This window comes from Astyanax mexicanus, chromosome 1, assembly GCF_023375975.1.
Source record: "Astyanax mexicanus isolate ESR-SI-001 chromosome 1, AstMex3_surface, whole genome shotgun sequence".
Classification (NCBI taxonomy): domain Eukaryota; kingdom Metazoa; phylum Chordata; class Actinopteri; order Characiformes; family Acestrorhamphidae; genus Astyanax; species Astyanax mexicanus.
In genome coordinates, this window is record NC_064408.1 from 108,416,687 (window position 1) to 108,434,203 (window position 17,517).

A 17,517-nucleotide genomic window follows, 5' to 3' on the forward strand; every position below is an offset into this window, starting at 1 on the left:
AGACGGTCCTCTGGAGAGCGCTCGATTTTCCAGCTCATTAGGATCGTGTTATTGTGCGTTCTGTCACCACGTGTGGGCACCGCATTTACCTTCTGCCACTGTGTAGCCCCCAAATTATTTAAGTCTTCTCCTGTAGAGTGAGGTCAGATATTCCTCCAGCTTTGCCTCCTCAGCTTGGACGTGGTAAGGAAAGCAATCATGAGAAATGCTTACACATCTGGGCTTAAAGCCAGCAGGTTTAAAGAGGGAGGGGGGGGGGGGGGACAGGTGACGTGGGGAATGAGTGGTGTGTAATATATTCTATAAATAAATGGTGTATAATGTGTGTGTGGAATATGTGTAGAACTGTAAAATGCTCAGTAGGGCTGCACAATATAGACATAATATTTTATATTTGATAAAAGTTGGTAGACACTGTGATGATGTTAGAGTTACTGTATGTATTTAGTATATTAGGCATAATAATGTTGTTTTTGATGTAGTGAATGAATTATGTGATTTTCATTGGTAAAAAGTGCGGTCCTTCAGGAGAGGGCTTGGGAACAGTCAACATTTTATGAGAAGAGTTTTCTTGGCCAATGCGCTTATGTTAAGGTGACATGATTTTTTTTTTTTTTTTTTTGGCGCAAAGCCTGATAGTGGTGCCAGATGGATGAAACAGTTCATATTTCATAAAGCATTTTGAGCATTCTGCGTTACTTTAAAATAAATGTACTCAGGTGTACAGGAGGCTCCACAGGTACCACAATTCAGCATTTTTTAGCTTCCATGGGCGATGGCCAGTGTCACAGGACATGCTACTATTTCCTGTCCAATGGCTTCTGTCATGTCAGTGTAATACATTGCCATATCATAACCATGTAATAAGAGGTAAACATAGCACGCTATCTCGCATCGGAAAAAAAAGGAAAACAACCATAATCGCCACTTTAATCAGGCATTTAAAAGGCATTTTAAAAGGTAAATAAGAGCGTTTTTCTTGGATTAAAAGCATGATTTCGGTTATAAGTGGGAATATCTGTGCAAAACTGTGCCAGACTGAGGTGCACAGCTTTTGACAGGCTGTCAGCCACTGCATTTACAAGCATGTGCCCAGCCATGTAGAAGCTATGTGGTTACCTTGTGTTTACGCTCACACTCCCTCCCCCTCCTGTTTCTCAGGCAGCAGCAGCCTTTCACTCACACAGACACAGAGACAGAGACAGCGCTGTTCACTCAGAAAGCCATAGCTGTTAAACCATTTACTCATCACCTCCGACAAAAGGGTTTAAATTATTAAACATCTTCACTCTGCTTCATATATAAAATATTTGTTTATATATTAGATATAAACATATTTTTATCGTAACAAAAAAATCTGCACACTTACCCCACTACAGGCAGTTATACCTGCCTCAGTTCATAAACCTTGCTGCCACCCAGGTCTAGGCCAGGCTGGTGTGTGTATATATAGGGTGTTGGAGGGACTGCTAGCTCTGAGCAGCTGTAGGCTGGTGAGTGTGTTGTGGGAATGCTGCCCTGTTGGGCCTCTCACACGCAGTCATTTGTGCAGGTTGCTGTGAAGAGCTTCCACTGAAGTGCTTCCAAAGCTCCTGTGCCACCACTAGCAGTGCTGCAGGCCTCGATCCATCCGGCAGACCTCCATGGAAGACAGAGCAGCCTTCACGCAGAGCTTAAACTCTTCCAGCTTTCCCTCCTCCGCTATTTCTGTCTTGGGTCTGGAGGTGTTTCATATCGGGGTACGACTGATATCACAGTTGTTCTACTGGAGCTTTCCTGCCCCTTCCTATCTAAGGAAGTATGATTTCATACTTTCTGTTGGAAAAGGGATAAAGGGGTGAGGGTACAGGTGTTGGGAGAGTATGGCGTATAGTACAATAAAAAGAAAAAGGCAGTATCTTGCTTATCCAAAGTTATTTCAGGCAAGACTGTCCAAAAACAATACCTTACAATACCTTCTAACGTAGTCATGTGTTTGTTATGTGTGCTGCATGTGGTTTTACATTGTTTGGAACGCAATATACACAGCTCTGGAAAAAAATAACTTAAAAATGATCAGTTTCTCTGATTTTACTATTTATAGGTATATATTTGAGTAAAATAAACATTGATGTTTTGTTCTATAAACCACTGACAATTTTTCCAAATTCCAAATAAAAATATTGTCATTTAGAGCATTTATTTGCAGAAAATGAGAAATGGAATAACAAAAAAGGTGCAGCGCTTTCACACCTCAAATAATGCAAAGAAAACAAGTTCATATTCATAAAGGTTTAAGAGCTCATAAAAATCTATATTTGGTGGAATTACACTGGTTTTTAATCACAGTTTTCATGCATCTTGTTCATAAAGAGTTTTAAGAGTTCAGAAATCAATATTTGTTTTCATGCATCTTTGCATGTTCTCCTCCACCAGTCTTACACGCTGCTTTTGGATAACTTTATGCCACTGCTGGTGCAAAAATTCAAGCAGTTCAGCTTGGTTTGGTGGCTTGTGATCATCCATCTTCCTCGTGGTGGAATATCCAGAGGTTTTTAATTTGGTAAAATCAAACAAACTCTTGTAATCTCTTGTATATGTGTTTTATCAGATTTTGTTGGATGATGGTCCTTGATACAGTGCCGTCTGAGAAATTGGAGATCATGGGTGTTTATCTTAGGTCTGAGCCCTTGGCTTCTATGCACTGAAATTCCTCCTGATTTGTTGAATAATTAAATGATATTATGCTCTGTAAAAGGAGAAATGTTTAAGTCCTATTCAATCTTTGAGGAACGTTTGTTGTTCAGTCATTTTCCTCATGTATTTGTTACACACTAGGGATCCACTGCCCATCTTTGCATCAGGGAAACTCAACTTTTGTGGATAATGCATTTGTATCAAATCATGGTTATATGTCCCATCTTTGGTTCATATTGTTACAAATTCAATGGAAAAGTTCAGTAAAACACAGTGGAAGTCACATTAAATGTAAAAAAAGGTTTTTCTTTTGCATTTTTTGCTTAAAGTAAGACCTGGATATGCTTATTGTATTATACAGAGGAACATGGTAAGATAGTAAGGAGCAGGACTCTTCATATTGGGTTTTGAATTTTCTCCATTACAGTTTGAACTAAGTTGCTGATTGGTCTTTTCCTCTGCTGTAGACAGTAATTTAAGGCTCGATAATTTGAGGCTCAGTCCTCTGAGGTCTCTGGGTATTTGTTGCATGAGAGGGGAGAGTTCAGCAGTAGTTGGCCTGTGGTGGCTACTTAGAGGCGAAACATCCAAACTTCTCCACAGTATGGCAGCCGCAGAATTCTTCGGTTTCTGATGGTTATCATACACCATTCTGAGGTTTACCTCAGCTCACTGAACTAGTTTCTGAGCCTCGGCCAGCCTCCAGTTGTAACAAATGAACAAATGATAGATTTTCTCCTGTTTGGAACATTTTTCCTGCAGTAATTTGATTATTTTTGTTGAGATTTGCTTAGTTTCACTTCTTGTCCAGCTTCCAGTAAATTGAACCGCTTGGCAGTTGCAACCATACCATCAGTTCTTTTTCTTCTCTTGTTTGATCACCATCTTTGGGGGTGGAGATTAATACACTGTAGTCAAAAGTAATCAACTGTCAACCTGGTGATGGACACTGCCACACACTGCCTGATGGCCTGATACACACACCTCGCTACAAGACTACAAGCCAGACCTGACAGTGACATGGTTATACTGGGGACTCTCCTCCCCTGATAGCTTTATTGCTTCGGTGTTCAGTGTATTGCTTTTTGATTCATTCATGCAGATCTCCACGAGCCGAGCCAGATTCATTTAATTGTAGCAGATGTATTTATATCTGCTCATAAAGTGCTGCCTAAAGACGCCACTACAGGCGCAGATGTTGCAGGCCTCCTCCACACAAAGTAAGGAAATGTGTGTGTGAGGGAGTTGCTCTTCTCTCTCTGGGTGTCCTGGGTTCTACGTAATTAAGCGGCGATGTCTTCAGTGGCTGTCCGTGACACGACTTTAAACTGCCGAGATCCTCCAGTAATAAAAAGCTGCAGACAACTCATTAGAAAAGATGTATGTTCTGCTGTCTGCTCCTTTCAAACTATGCCAGCAGTGAAATTCCTCATTGATTGGTTTTGCCCTTTAATTTGCCTTCGAGGGAACATCTGACTTAAAGCGTAGCAGACACACTGTAGCACTGTGCAGACCAGCTCGCTGGACAGCTTCCGACAACTCTGCCAGGGCAGGGTGCCCTCTTACGGGGCATGCTGGAGGACTGGGTGCGTTGCATACGTGTCTTTCTTGTCTTTCATAGGCCAGCGATTTAAGATTTAAGTTAATTTAATTTGTGTGCATTACTATCTAAACCAACTTTATTTTGTGTGTGAGCAGGTCATTTTAAATTTGGTAACACTTTTACATCAAAATTTAAGTGAAGTTTGTCCCCCATTGGCTGTTTGAAATCAACATAGATAAAGCTGTTGCAAATGATTACAGCTGTGCAATGCTAGTTGCTAAGTTGCTTATTTAATTTGTTCTGATCATTATGCCGCAATCATAGACAAACACGATCTATCTAAACTAATAACACACACTTTATGTATTTTATTGAGCATGTAATCACTAACAACAGGACCAGGAGAGAGAGACACTGATATAAGTTAAACTGTTTAAACAGTTTATTAACAAGGGGGACAGGCATATAAGGAAAGTCTAGGACAGGCAGGGTCAACAACAAGATGGCAGCATAAACAAAAAAAAACATACCAAGAGTAGTGGACCAAGCAGTGTCGGTACATGAGTAATCCATCAGAAGGAAGAGGAAGAGAGGAGTCAGAAATACAAGCAAGGTCAGCAACAGAAAACAAGCAATAAACTAGGCAAGGCAATAAGGGTAATTAGTGAAACATAGAGAAATAGAAGAGCGAGAGAAACTAGATATTCAATACTCAGCAAAGTTGAGAACAAACTGAGGGGTATTTATACTCATTGTCCAGGTGCAAACAGTCAATAGCTAGGTGATCTGGTGTGATTTGATGAGTCATTGTAGTCCTTGAATGAAAGAATGCTGGGAAATGGAGTCTTTGTGCCCTTTAGAGTCCAGAGCAGGCAGACTAACAGTGTCAGGGCTGACACACGCTAAGTAACTACTAATAAAATTATGTCTGATCATTATCGAAGTCACAATTATAGATGAACACAAGATCTAACTAATATAATAAGGCACTAATTTGTACTGTTTGTTTTTTTTATGATGCACACTGAGTAAATTATCCACAGTGCAGGCCTCTGTGTCAATGACTTTTCCAAGAGCTAATTGGCAGTAATGATGGACAGAGAATAAATTAAAGGGTAGGTTTTGCTTTGCCCATTAAATAAAGATGCACACAAAGCCAGCTACTGACAAATCTGTTCTTCTCAAGGAACGCTGGTTGGTGTAAGCAGTCATTAAACAGTGAATTCAAATACTGTATATTTATTTGTACAGGAAAATTTAAGAGCAGCAATCCATAACCTCAGACTGAGGAGACATTCGGTGATTCATTAAATACTGACCCAGAGTACACAATTAAAGATGAAGATGATTTGTTTTGGAATGGGCTTGACCCAGTCAAGATGCTGTGGTATGTCCTGATAAGGATGTCCATGCAAGATATCCTAGTTTATTTAATGACTCGAAGCAGATTTATAGTGTGAACATTTATGTGATTGTTGCGTATGGTTCGGATTTCACTTACTTTTTCTAGCCTGCACACTTTGTATGTTTTCTTAATGTGTTTGATATAACCAAATGAACAGTTCAAACTGTGACTTAGATTGAAATTTGTGTTAAATGCTTTAACACTAAAACCAGTACTGTTACATCACAGTGCGTTATGCGCTCTAACAGACTGTTTACGGGGGTTCTGTGGAAGTGTAAGTGCATAGGTGGGAGGTGAGAAATCTGTAGTGGCTACACACACATGCACAAAGGAAAAAGAAAGAGAAAAAGGGGTTCTGCTGATCATGATGTCTGTCAGAGGGGGCTGTTTCAGACGAGGCGGTTTGATATACGAGCTGTGACATATTTTTAGCATGACGGCTGTGTGACCGGCAGAGAGGGAGCGTGTCTATGAAGGAGGTAGTGACCCTCCATCCAGATGGCATTCTAATGCAGCGAGTGTGTGTGTGTGTGAGTGAGAAAGTGGCCTCTAAGTGGTTAAAGAACACCTCAGACCACTTGGCCTGTCCAGATCTTTATTAAACACACCTATGGCCAAAAATTGGATTTTAATCTTAGCCCCCTTCTTTTGTTCCACCAGCGTGAGCTCCATTTCAGCTTCATCCAGAGGGATAGGTGTAATGTGGGGGCTGAGTAAGCCATGCTGTCACTGCATTTCTATCTGATGTGTTGAGAATGAAACTGGATCATTATTAAATCTGGTAACATCTCACACTTACTAGTTCTAGTTCTATGTATGGGAATAAAACCCTTCTCTTATGGGTTACAGGTTCTATACCCATTAGAGAATTTTCTTAGAATTGCATGTTTAATCCATTAACCAATTAAGAATGCTCATTTTTAAGGATGTGCATTGTAAGATATGATGGCGTTTAAGATAAGAGAACCTTAACATGCTGTAAAGATTCTGTGCCCAAAGAAACATTTTCTTATGAATGCCCATCCAAGCCAAGGACCATTCATGTTCATGACTAGAAGATGTCAGATTTGATGAGGTTTATGATTAAATCACCTCAGCATAAAGATAAATGGTATATATCTTTTACAATTCTATACCTGTTAGGGTTTTGTACTTAAAAACTCCACAGAATTGCATGGTTCAGTCTGATATGGTTTAAGATCAAAAACCTCATAAACCTCAGCAAAAGGTAAAAGTTTTATTCCCATTTTATACTATTTATACCTTTCCTGGAACTGCATATCAAAGCCTAGAACCAATTTGTTGACTTCAATTTAAAGACCATATGCAGCTCTGGAACTAAAAAATAAGAGACCACTTAAAAATTATGAGTTTGTTGATTTTTACCAAATTGAAAACCTCTGGAATATAATCAAGATGAAGATGGATGATCACAAGCCATCAAACCAAGAAGAACTGCTTGAATTTTTGGACCAGGAGTGGCATTAAGTTATTTAAAAGCAGTGTGTAAGACTGGTGGAGGAGAACATGCCAAGATGCATGAAAACTGATTTAAAACCAGAGTTATTCCACCAAATACTGATTTCTGATTAACTTTTTTATTATTATTATTATTATTATTATTATTATTATTATTATTATTTATTAATATTATTTTTGTTATTTCAGCCATTTCTCATTTTCTGCAAATACATGCTCTAAATTGTCTGTAGTTTATAAAATAAAATGACAATGTTTATTTTAGTCAAACATATACCTATAAATAGCAAAATCAGAGAAACTGATTTAGAAACTGAAGTGGACTTTTATTTTTTTTTAAAGATCTGTATGTTAGGTATTTTAAGGTTCAAGGCTAGAGAACCCTGAACATAAAGTAAAGGTTCTCTAAACATTTAGTTTTTTTTTCTAAACAATAAATTCATCTACAAACAAAGAGCTATTCAGTAATCTTAGCTGCTAAGACTCTGATGTTCTAGCTATAATGGGATCTAAAATTAAAGAACCTTAAATTAAAGGTTTTATATCCACTGAAGGCGTTTTTTTTCTAGAACTGCATGTTCAAGCCAACAGTCCTTTAGATTGTGAGATGATGGGTATGGATAAGGTTCTATGCCCATTAAATAACTCGCCTGCTTTAGAACTGCATGTCAAGCCAAGACCCATGTACACTATTATCTCTCATAAACTATGAGACATTAGTTAGGATTGAGCTTAAGTTCAGAGAACTCCTGCAGAAGGTAAATACGCTTCTATACTCATTAAAGTGTTTCATTTAACTGAACATCTAAGTCTAGAACCATTAAGGGATTGTGGGTATGATTGTGGGTTTAAGATCAAATATCTCAGCACAAGTATCTCAGCACAAGCTAAAGGTTCTATGTTTTCAAGACCACTACAGTGATGTATACAGTGGTTTTACTACACTTTACCTGTTCCTCGTGTGCTGCATGTTCCTCTAGCAGTGTCCAACACTTCATGATCGCTTCTGAACACCATTCATCACTGGTCTGGAACCAGTTCTCTGTGACTTAAGTCAGTTCTAAAGGAAAAACCTAACTGCCATTAGGTTTTCCCATAAGAGTGCTCTCCTGCTGCCATGTGCTTCCATACAGACCCTGCACGGCTTTGGACCTAAGCATAGCTGTCACTGCTGACATGAGAACTTTAATGGAACACCAGTGGTGTGTGTGTGTGTTTTGCGCGTGTGTGTGTGTCTCCTCGCTGGTAGGCCTTTGATGAGTTGCTGCTCTGTGTTGGCTGGAATGTCCCTTTGTCTGTCTAGCAGATTGACGTGTGGGCAGAATGGCAAGGAAACAGAAAAAAAGAGGGTGCCTGATTTGACTGTAACCTTCTGAAACTTGAGGATTCGCAGCAGCATGAAGGGGGAGGAAGAGGAGGAATTCTGAGCTCAACCCCTCAGTCCTCATAGCCTGTAAAGAGAGCATGATTGAGTTTTAAACTGATCCAGACACACACGCACACACACACACACACACACACACACACACACACACACACCAAGCTACTTGCCCCAGCGAGTGAGAGAAGGGAGAGTGATGAGAAGCAGAAGTGTTTCTTGCTGCTCGGAGTCCAGGCCTCTGCATATGCAGAACAGAGTACGGGACTTTGTTCCTCCTTGATGGTGGTACTGAACCAACCACACCCCCACCCCCACACGTGGTGAGCTGTGTGTGTGACAGTTGACATCACTCTATCATGGTGGATCAGCACTGTTATCAATCAGCAGAACCTTCTGTTTAATATGGCTTTGTCCTTATTTCTACAAACACACATTGTAGAGAGAATGGTCTGATCTGGTCCAGCCAGATCAAAAAATCTTAACTTCCCGTGGAAATCAGTGGAAATTGTAAGTAATTTCAGTTACTGTTTTGCAGCATTTCTCTTGATCCCTTCACCACAAACTTTTGCCACAGAGCAAAGAACATCGGTCAGCTTTGTATTTTGTGGAAAAAAAAAGAAAGATGGCGAACAATGTGTGAGCTTAAAAGTTAACAAAAGTTATAAAAGTTATATGAGATATTTCATAGAAAAAACATAGTTTGTAAACAAGACATAATTGTGAAGAATAGATGTGCATGATGCGATACTACATCGTCACAAATGATTCAGATCTTTAGCGTCCAATGCTTTCAATACTGTAGCTATATAGCCCAGTTAGTGATTTGGTTCACTTCATAAGAAAAGTGATTTACACCGTGGCTGGAGTGGCAGGATTAAGGTAATCCTAGAATTCTGAACAAATGAATCAGTTTGTGAGTATTCATTTGACTCAGTTGAGCAACACACACACACGCAAGCCAGCAGCGAGAGAGCAGCAGCGAGCAGAGATAAAATACATCCTCTCTCCTCAGCGACTTGTGGACAAAACGGCTAGAGGAGTGGAGTGTGGGCATGTTTTGTTTATATAGCTAAAAAAGACAGAAACCCAACAAACACCACAAACCAAGTTTTTAAACGGTGTTACTTTATGTTCAGACAATTTAAAAAGTAGCGTTTTTGTATCGAGAAACGTGATACTACAGTTGGTATCGGTCAAAATTCTGGTATCGTGGCAGCCCTAGTGAAGAACCTTTATTTCCACACTGATATATATATATATATATATATATATATAATTATTTTTTTTTTCTCTGAGAAAGAATTCTGAATCATTGCTCCCTTTTTTCTCCCTATTTTACCTCTGTTTAGGTCATGCCACAGCATCTACATATGGTTAAGGTCAAGTCTGGGCTAAGCTGATTTGCCTATTCCAAAATACAATTCTTTCTGAATTCCCCTTCTTTCTGAATCATTCTTTTGTTAGTCTAATTGTGGGCTTTGGGTCATCGTCTTGTTGCATTGACCAACGTCTATTTAACTTGAGGTCATGAAAATGTTTTAATACATGTTTGATACGTGAAAATGTTTGGACTACACAGCATTTCGAGAACTTTGGTGTCAAACTAGACAACAACTAGATAGCAACCTGACCCGAGAGTTCTTATAATAATCAGCACTGATGTGTGACTGTAACTGTGTGAGACTCTAGTTTTGTAGTGGGTTCTAAAAAATTACTTTTCAGTACTAATGCACATGGAATACCCAAATTACAGAAATGTGTGCACAATTTCTCTGACGTTCAGATTATTTTTGCAACACAATCTGCTGGTAAACAGCAGTGAGCTCTCACAAATGGCGACATAATGGCCGAAATCGCTCGCTGTGCTTTTGAATTCTGTTCCCTATCATAGCACTCTGTACACTGATGCAGATATTTGTAGGTAGGATGTTTGTGGATATTTGTTACCTTCCAAGTTTGAGATATTTAGTAAGAAGCAACAATTCTGTGGAAATGAATCAACTTACCTTATCAATGTGAATCTGAAACTGTTCATTAAAAAAAAAACCTGCAGCATGATGTTGCTTTGGAGCGCACAGTGCAGTTCATAGATCTGTTATACACACACACTATCACACAGTTTCCCACCACCAGCATAGTCTCATATTAGCTCCCCACCCAGGCAGTGTGATAATGGCCTGAGTTGGTGCCACCGCAGTTCCATGTGCAGCTGCTGCTGGTGGATGTTGCTGCTGCTGTTGGTGTGTGTGCACATGTGTGTGTGCTGCGAGTGTGTGTGTGCCAATGGAATATGTGTGCTGTTAATTACTCTTCTGTTTACCATCCCCACACAAGTCAAGTTTCGTAGTATCAGTTTTTATGGCATTATTTTATGATGGGAACAATACAGAGGAATGTGACTGTAGTTTAAAATGATGTCCCGATGTTCTTGTTATGGATGCATATTGCAGGCAAAGCTGAATTTTATTGTTATCCGATTGTATTATATTATCTTCCTCTTTTTATTCTATTTTTTCTGCCAGATTTTGCAGAAACGCTGTGCAGTTTTCCAAATATCAATATTGTTCCAACTCCAGATCAGTCTTGCATACAGATTTATATATACATTTCCTCATATAAATAAATTAGCACCCTTTTCATATCACATCATTACAAATACAAATATACTAGTAACACTCAATCATCCACATGGCGTACCACAGCAACCACTTGACAACGCTTGATGAACAATCACCTTAGACTCCTCTGAAACTACCAGTGATACCATGGCAGCTGCCAAACGGCACCATTGCTGCCACTTAGCAACACCATAGCATCCATTTTTGATACTATAGCAACCCTATATATACCAACCACCTTGGATACCGTATTTACCATCAAGCAAAACCCTAGCATCGCTTTGTGATACCATATCAACCACTAAACAATATCATTCCTATATCAACTACTAGTATACTATAGTACACTGCACACACTACTATTATAGCAGGATCATAGCAATCCCCGTGGGTACCAAGTCAGCCATTACCAACACAATAACATAATTTAAAACACAATTTGTGATACCACAGCAACCACCTTGACACACTAGCTCTCTGCATGCAATCACTTACTTCATTTAGTAACACTTAATCACCCAGTTTTGATATCATAGATATCACTTAGCAATTCCATAGCATTTACATTGCATACCATATTAGTCACATAGCAACACCATAGCAGCCACTTTGGATACCTTATTAACCACTACGCAACACCATAGCGACCACCTTGCAACACTGCAGCTCCCATCTAGCATCAACACCATATTAACCACTATACAACACCACAGGAACCACCATGGATACCATAGCAGCTACCAGGAATACCATACAACACACAATCAATTAGTAACAACATCATGGCAACCACTTTTTACAACACCACCGCAGCCATCTGTTATACTATAGCAAGACCAGCATTTTCATAAAGAAACAAGAAATTAACCATTGTGGGAATCATTTAGCTACAGAACTACACGCTATTTTATATAATATTATATTATATCATAAAAATATATCATATATTATATTAATAATACATAAAATACACTTTTCTAATTTTATATATTGTATATATAATATTGTATATATAATAATGTATATATATTGTTTAATTATTCATTAATATATTTGTATATGGAGGCAGTGTGTGGAGTAATGGAGCGTAAAGCTTTTTATGCCATTCTTCCAAGGAAGGGAAAGTGGCAGTAACGTTCCTTTCAAGTTCACAGATGTCCCACACACATGTACACACACACACACACACACACTCACAGACTCACAGACACATGTGGTGGCGTGTAGAAAGCCTTCTGCTGTGGTCTTCTCTTTCTCTCCCCATAAGTACTAGTTCTCATGACTTGACTGTGTGTGTGTGTGTGTGTTTGTGTGAGAGAGAGAGAGAGAGAGTGTAGAGAGAGAGAGAGGTTTGAGGGAGGAAGGGAGAAAGAGGGAGAGAGAAAGAGAGAGAGAGATGGCAGAGGCAGCTGTTTGGGTTTACCCTTTGGGTGTTTGATGGGGTGTCTGACCTCTCCGACCCCAAGCTGTGTGTTTATGCACCTCTGCACCTGCCCCGGATGATCGCACACATGCAAACACCAGCACACACACACACACACTCACACACACTTCCTCACTGCTGCACACACTGCTGGCTCTGCTCGCAACTGTAGAAAGTAATGAAATGGAATTCTTCCAGTGGTCTTGTGGTGTCCTGCCTGCCAGCCACAGGGCACTGGGGCATTTGCCACCATCCCGACTCCAGACCACTAAACAGAACCCTGAGTAATGCTCGGTTAATCCGTCCTGCTCAGTTACAGCTTCAGTGCAGGATATGTGGACACAGAGGGACTCCAGTGTTCTATTGCTTCCTTTTTGTGTCACACTCACTCTGCATATTTCTCAGTTTTGTTTTTTTTATTTATGGTTGTGGTTTATAAAGCAACTATATTATCTGATTTATATTATTCTTTCTTTTTCTTGTTGTTTTTCTTGCCAGATATTTTCAGTGCAGCTCATCCTACAGTGTTTTTGAGATATTGACACCATTTTCTCACCATTTTTCTCTCTCTTAATCTTGTTGCAAGAGATATTTACTTTTAAATGAATTAATAGAATGCATCTAAGCTTCTTAAGTCATGATGATGCAGCAAATATGCAGGCAGAATGTGAGCAAACATCCTTGCGACCACTAAGCAACATTATTAGCAGCCACCAGAAATGCCATACCAACCACCTTATAACACCATAGCACCCATGCAACAGTAACTTGGTAACACCATAGCAGCTGCATAGGGCACTATATTAACCAGGTGCGCAACCACCTAAGACTAGGGTGGCACAGGGGCTTAGTGGGGTCCTGGGTTCAAGTCCCTATCTGGGTTGAGTTTTTGTATTCTCCCTGTATCTGTGTGGGTTGCCAGTTGAATTGCAACCCAGTTACCCTGGTGTAAATGTGTGTAAATGTGAGTGTGACTGTATGCACAAATATGGATTGTCCTTCCAGTTGACGGCAGTTTCCGGTTGAGAGAATGCTGTGAATGCAATAATAAACATTCACAAAGCAAACAGTCGAACATTTTCATTCCATTATAGTCCATTAACCCAGTGTTTGCTTTACTTAAAGACAAGTGTGTGTGTGTGTGTGTGTGGGTGGGAGTGCGCATTCATTAAGCGAGAGCGGGAAAGAGCGATTGAGAGTTTGGAATGATATTTGTGTACATAAATAAAGTAAGTAGCAAACATTTTAAACACTTTTTAAACACTCTTTCAACATAAAAAAAAAAGATTAACAACATTGCCCAGCATTTATTTTCCATGTTTGTTGCAAATACAGATGTGCTCTACTATGTATTAATAGTGTCTAGAAACATAAGACCCCTTCTAAATCCTGCATTTTGCTTCTTAAGCTAAGTTGCACTCATTGCTGACATAGATGTGCAAATATGTCCCTATAAGGAAATATAGCAGTTTAAAAATTGATCATGAAGTGTTACCTCAGGAGATGGCTTAAGAACAGACATTTCTGAAGTTGTGCTGACATTTAACATTCCACGAATCATAGTGTGTTCTCATGTGTTCTGAAAATATGTGATAAAAGGCATTAGTGCCCACAGTGGACAGTGCAGTCCGTGACAATAATCATGACGGCAGTGTTTGAATGACGCCCATTCGAATACACAAGTGAATTTGGCAGAATTCACATTCAGTGCAGGTGAGCACATACATATCCCACTCGTTTCTGCTTTCTAGGTAATTTCGAGGCAAACATTGATGTCATATTTCAGATATAAGCAGTGTTGAAAAAAATATTGATTGTGGATGAAGTGGATCCTCACAGTGCTCCTGGTGACTAATCCTATTACAGCATATTGTTATTGTATCTTCTTTTTTGCTGATTTTGACATAATTTAAATCTGGCAGTTCAATGTAAATATATCAGTAGAAATACTCTTAAATAAAACCTTATTACTGTATTTTAGCACTATAATGCACACTTAAAATCCTTTAACTTTCTTTAATTAAATTGTCAATGAATTCTACCAATCAGGTTGTAAGAAGCAGTAAAGTCACTCCACTGAAGTGCAGCGTTATACAGGAGTTTCAGTTTAGTTCTCCAGCAGTATAAGCATTAGTCGCTAATCGTACTAATCACTAAGCGCTAGCTCTTTCGCTATTCAGAGGTGAGTATTATCCGCCTGTACCCTGCTGCTAACCCTGGCTAGCACTGCTGGAGCAGCATTAGCATTACCCACAAACCAAGCTAAATTCTAGCTCTTTTGCCATTCAGAGATGAGAATTATCGGCCTGTAGGTTGCGTGTTTACCATGTTAAAATAAGCTATGTGGGACAAACCGCTAGCTTCTATCACCCTGGCTTACCGGAACACTCAGAGTACCTCAGTGTAGTGCTGTTGGGCGACATTAGCCGCTAATGCTAATGCTGCTGCTGCTCCCAGCCTTAGTGAAAATCTGGAAATGTAAGCTTACTGTAAATAAACAGAAGTGCTTAACTCACCCAAATAAACAGTTTTCAGGAGAAATCTGTGTCGATTAACATCCAGCGCTCGTTTGATGCTTTTTTTTTTTTTTTAAGAATTAGTTTGAACTTAATTAAAGCTCTAACTTAGCTTAGCTTTACAGGTCTCGCCACCCAGCGACGAGACCTGTTGAATTAGAAGGAAAACATGACGAAAACCCCTGTTCCTTACTAGTGTCACATAATAAGCCTTATAATTTGGTGCACCTTATGTATGAAGAAAAAACAGAAAACAGACATTTATTGATGCTGCCCCTTAGAATTCAGTGCACCAAGTGCAATTATCTTTTTGCAGAACAGTAACAATATACAACTAAAAGCTAAAAATAAAAAACACCTTTGTGTGCAGAGCAGTGCTGATAGATTGTCCCTGCAGTCGAAGTCTCAAAAACATGCTGTGTTGATTAGTAATGTCACACATGGTGTGGATTATAAATCATAAATAAACCAAGCAACTACTTTGAAAGCAGCATACAGCTCCATTTCTTGCTCAGTCTTTCTGAACAATGGGATTTGTAGTTTTATATGACTTAGCAGCTATTCATCACATAATATGGTAAATGATAAACATACATAATAAAAAAACTGAGGGCAGACTATTGCAGATCAGTACATGTGAGAATGAGCATGTTTGCAGAAATACATCTTTTCTGTGTTTGTGTGTGTGTGTGTTCGTTCTGTGGGCTCATGTTTGTGAAGTCCTGCACCCTGTGGCACTGGTCCTGCTGTGTGTGAGCACTTTATTGAGTCCTCAGTCTGTACAGTCTTAGCCTCTGAGCCTCACACAGACAGGAAGCTGCAGAAATAAGAGCCTTCCTTTGTATGAACTTGAACTCACACACACTCACACTCTCCATCACACTGCTAATCCCACATATAACTCTGCTCATAGAGTTTCAGGGTAAGCAGATCCCTGCAGCTCTGGACAGGTGTGAAGTCTGATGGTCTGAGAGCTCTGGGTTTCTCGCATCTTTAGGAAGTTGTAAAAGCATTCAGCAGCAGCTAATGTGTTTATTTACGGTGTTTAAAAGTAAGGGGGTGCTTGTGAATAGAATGGACAGTATGTTTTATGTTGTTAACATGGATGATCGGAAGCCCAGATCAGCTTTGTATGTTTACTGTGACGTACTCTGATAATGTGCTAGAATAATGTGTTGCAGGCTAGTTAATCTGAAAATGAGCTGTGCACATGATTCCTGAGGATTTTTCTGAGCATCACCTGTGTCTGTGTTTGTGTTTACAGGTGGAAAGACTGCTAGAACTGCTTCCCCCACATTGGAGGGGATGATTCAGAGTGTGGAGCTGAAGGTGTGCTGGAAGTCAACAGTGTGGTGTGCATCAGGAACACTGGGAGCTGCTAAAGTGTGTGCCAGGACACTGGGTGAGTTCAAATAAACAGGTGTCCCATCAAATTACATTGTCCCATCAGACCAGGGACAGGATTAAACACAGTTAAACGAAGCTTAGACAGACAGACAGACAGACAGACAGACAGATAGATACTTTATTTATCCCGAAGGAAATTTAGGCATCCAGCAGCAACAACACAATACAATACGAAACATACTCAGACAAATCAAAACACAGAAGAATAGAAAATATATAAGGCTATAAAAAACCTAACTATACAAGGTAAGGATCTATCTGTAAACGGAGCAGTGCAGTAGATGTTGCTAATGGTCATAAATAATTAAATAATTAACAGAGTAACGTGCAATGACATTGATTACGAAAGTGACTGATGTGACATAGAAATATAATATAATATAAATATGCATACATTAGAAGACAGTTCTAAAAAGAGAATGTGAAAATGTGAATACCCAATCATGAGTAAAGTATACTTTAATGTAAGTGAGGTTGGGGAAGTGTTAATATAAAAAATTAAGTTGTTGAATAATGTCCATGTGGTGTGACTGGATTAAACTCAGTCGTCAGCAGCATCCCGTCCCCGATGGGAGGAGTTAAAGAGTCTGATGGCTCTCGGAATGAAGGATTTTCTGAGTCTGTCTGTTGTGCAGCTCTGTGACAGCAGTCTGCCACTGAACACACTCCTCTGCTTCATGATGGTGATGTGAAGTGGGTGACTATCATTGTTCATGATAGAAAGCAGTTTATCCAAAGTCCTTCTCTCAGCTATTGTAACCAATAGTCCAGCTCCATTCCAACCACTGCCCCGGCCCTCCTGACCAGCTTGTCCAGCCGTGATGCATCCCTCCTCTTCATGTTGCCTCCCCAGCACACCACAGCGTAGAAGAGAATGCTGGCCACGATTGATTGGTAGAACATCTGCAGAAGCTTCTTACAGATGTTAAAGGACCGCAGTCTCCTCAAGAAATAGAGCCGGCTCTGTCCCTTCCTGTACAGGGTGTCTGTGTTTGTTGACCAGTCCAGTTTGTTGTCCAGCTGCAGACCAAGGTACTTGTAGGTCTTCACTGTCTCCACATCAACCCCC

At 39.7% G+C, this 17,517-nt stretch overlaps 1 protein-coding gene across 2 annotated transcripts in view; it reads left to right on the plus strand.

Moving 5' to 3' along the window:
* The window catches only part of LOC103040889 (intermembrane lipid transfer protein VPS13B), a 315,108-nt gene that overhangs the window by 69,882 nt on the left and 227,709 nt on the right, over nucleotides 1-17,517 (plus strand). For both annotated transcript variants that reach the window (XM_049463977.1, XM_049463976.1), the window contains exon 18: nucleotides 16,306-16,443. In XM_049463977.1, the coding sequence (XP_049319934.1) occupies nucleotides 16,306-16,443 (138 nt within the window). The remainder of the gene's footprint in view (nucleotides 1-16,305; nucleotides 16,444-17,517) is intronic.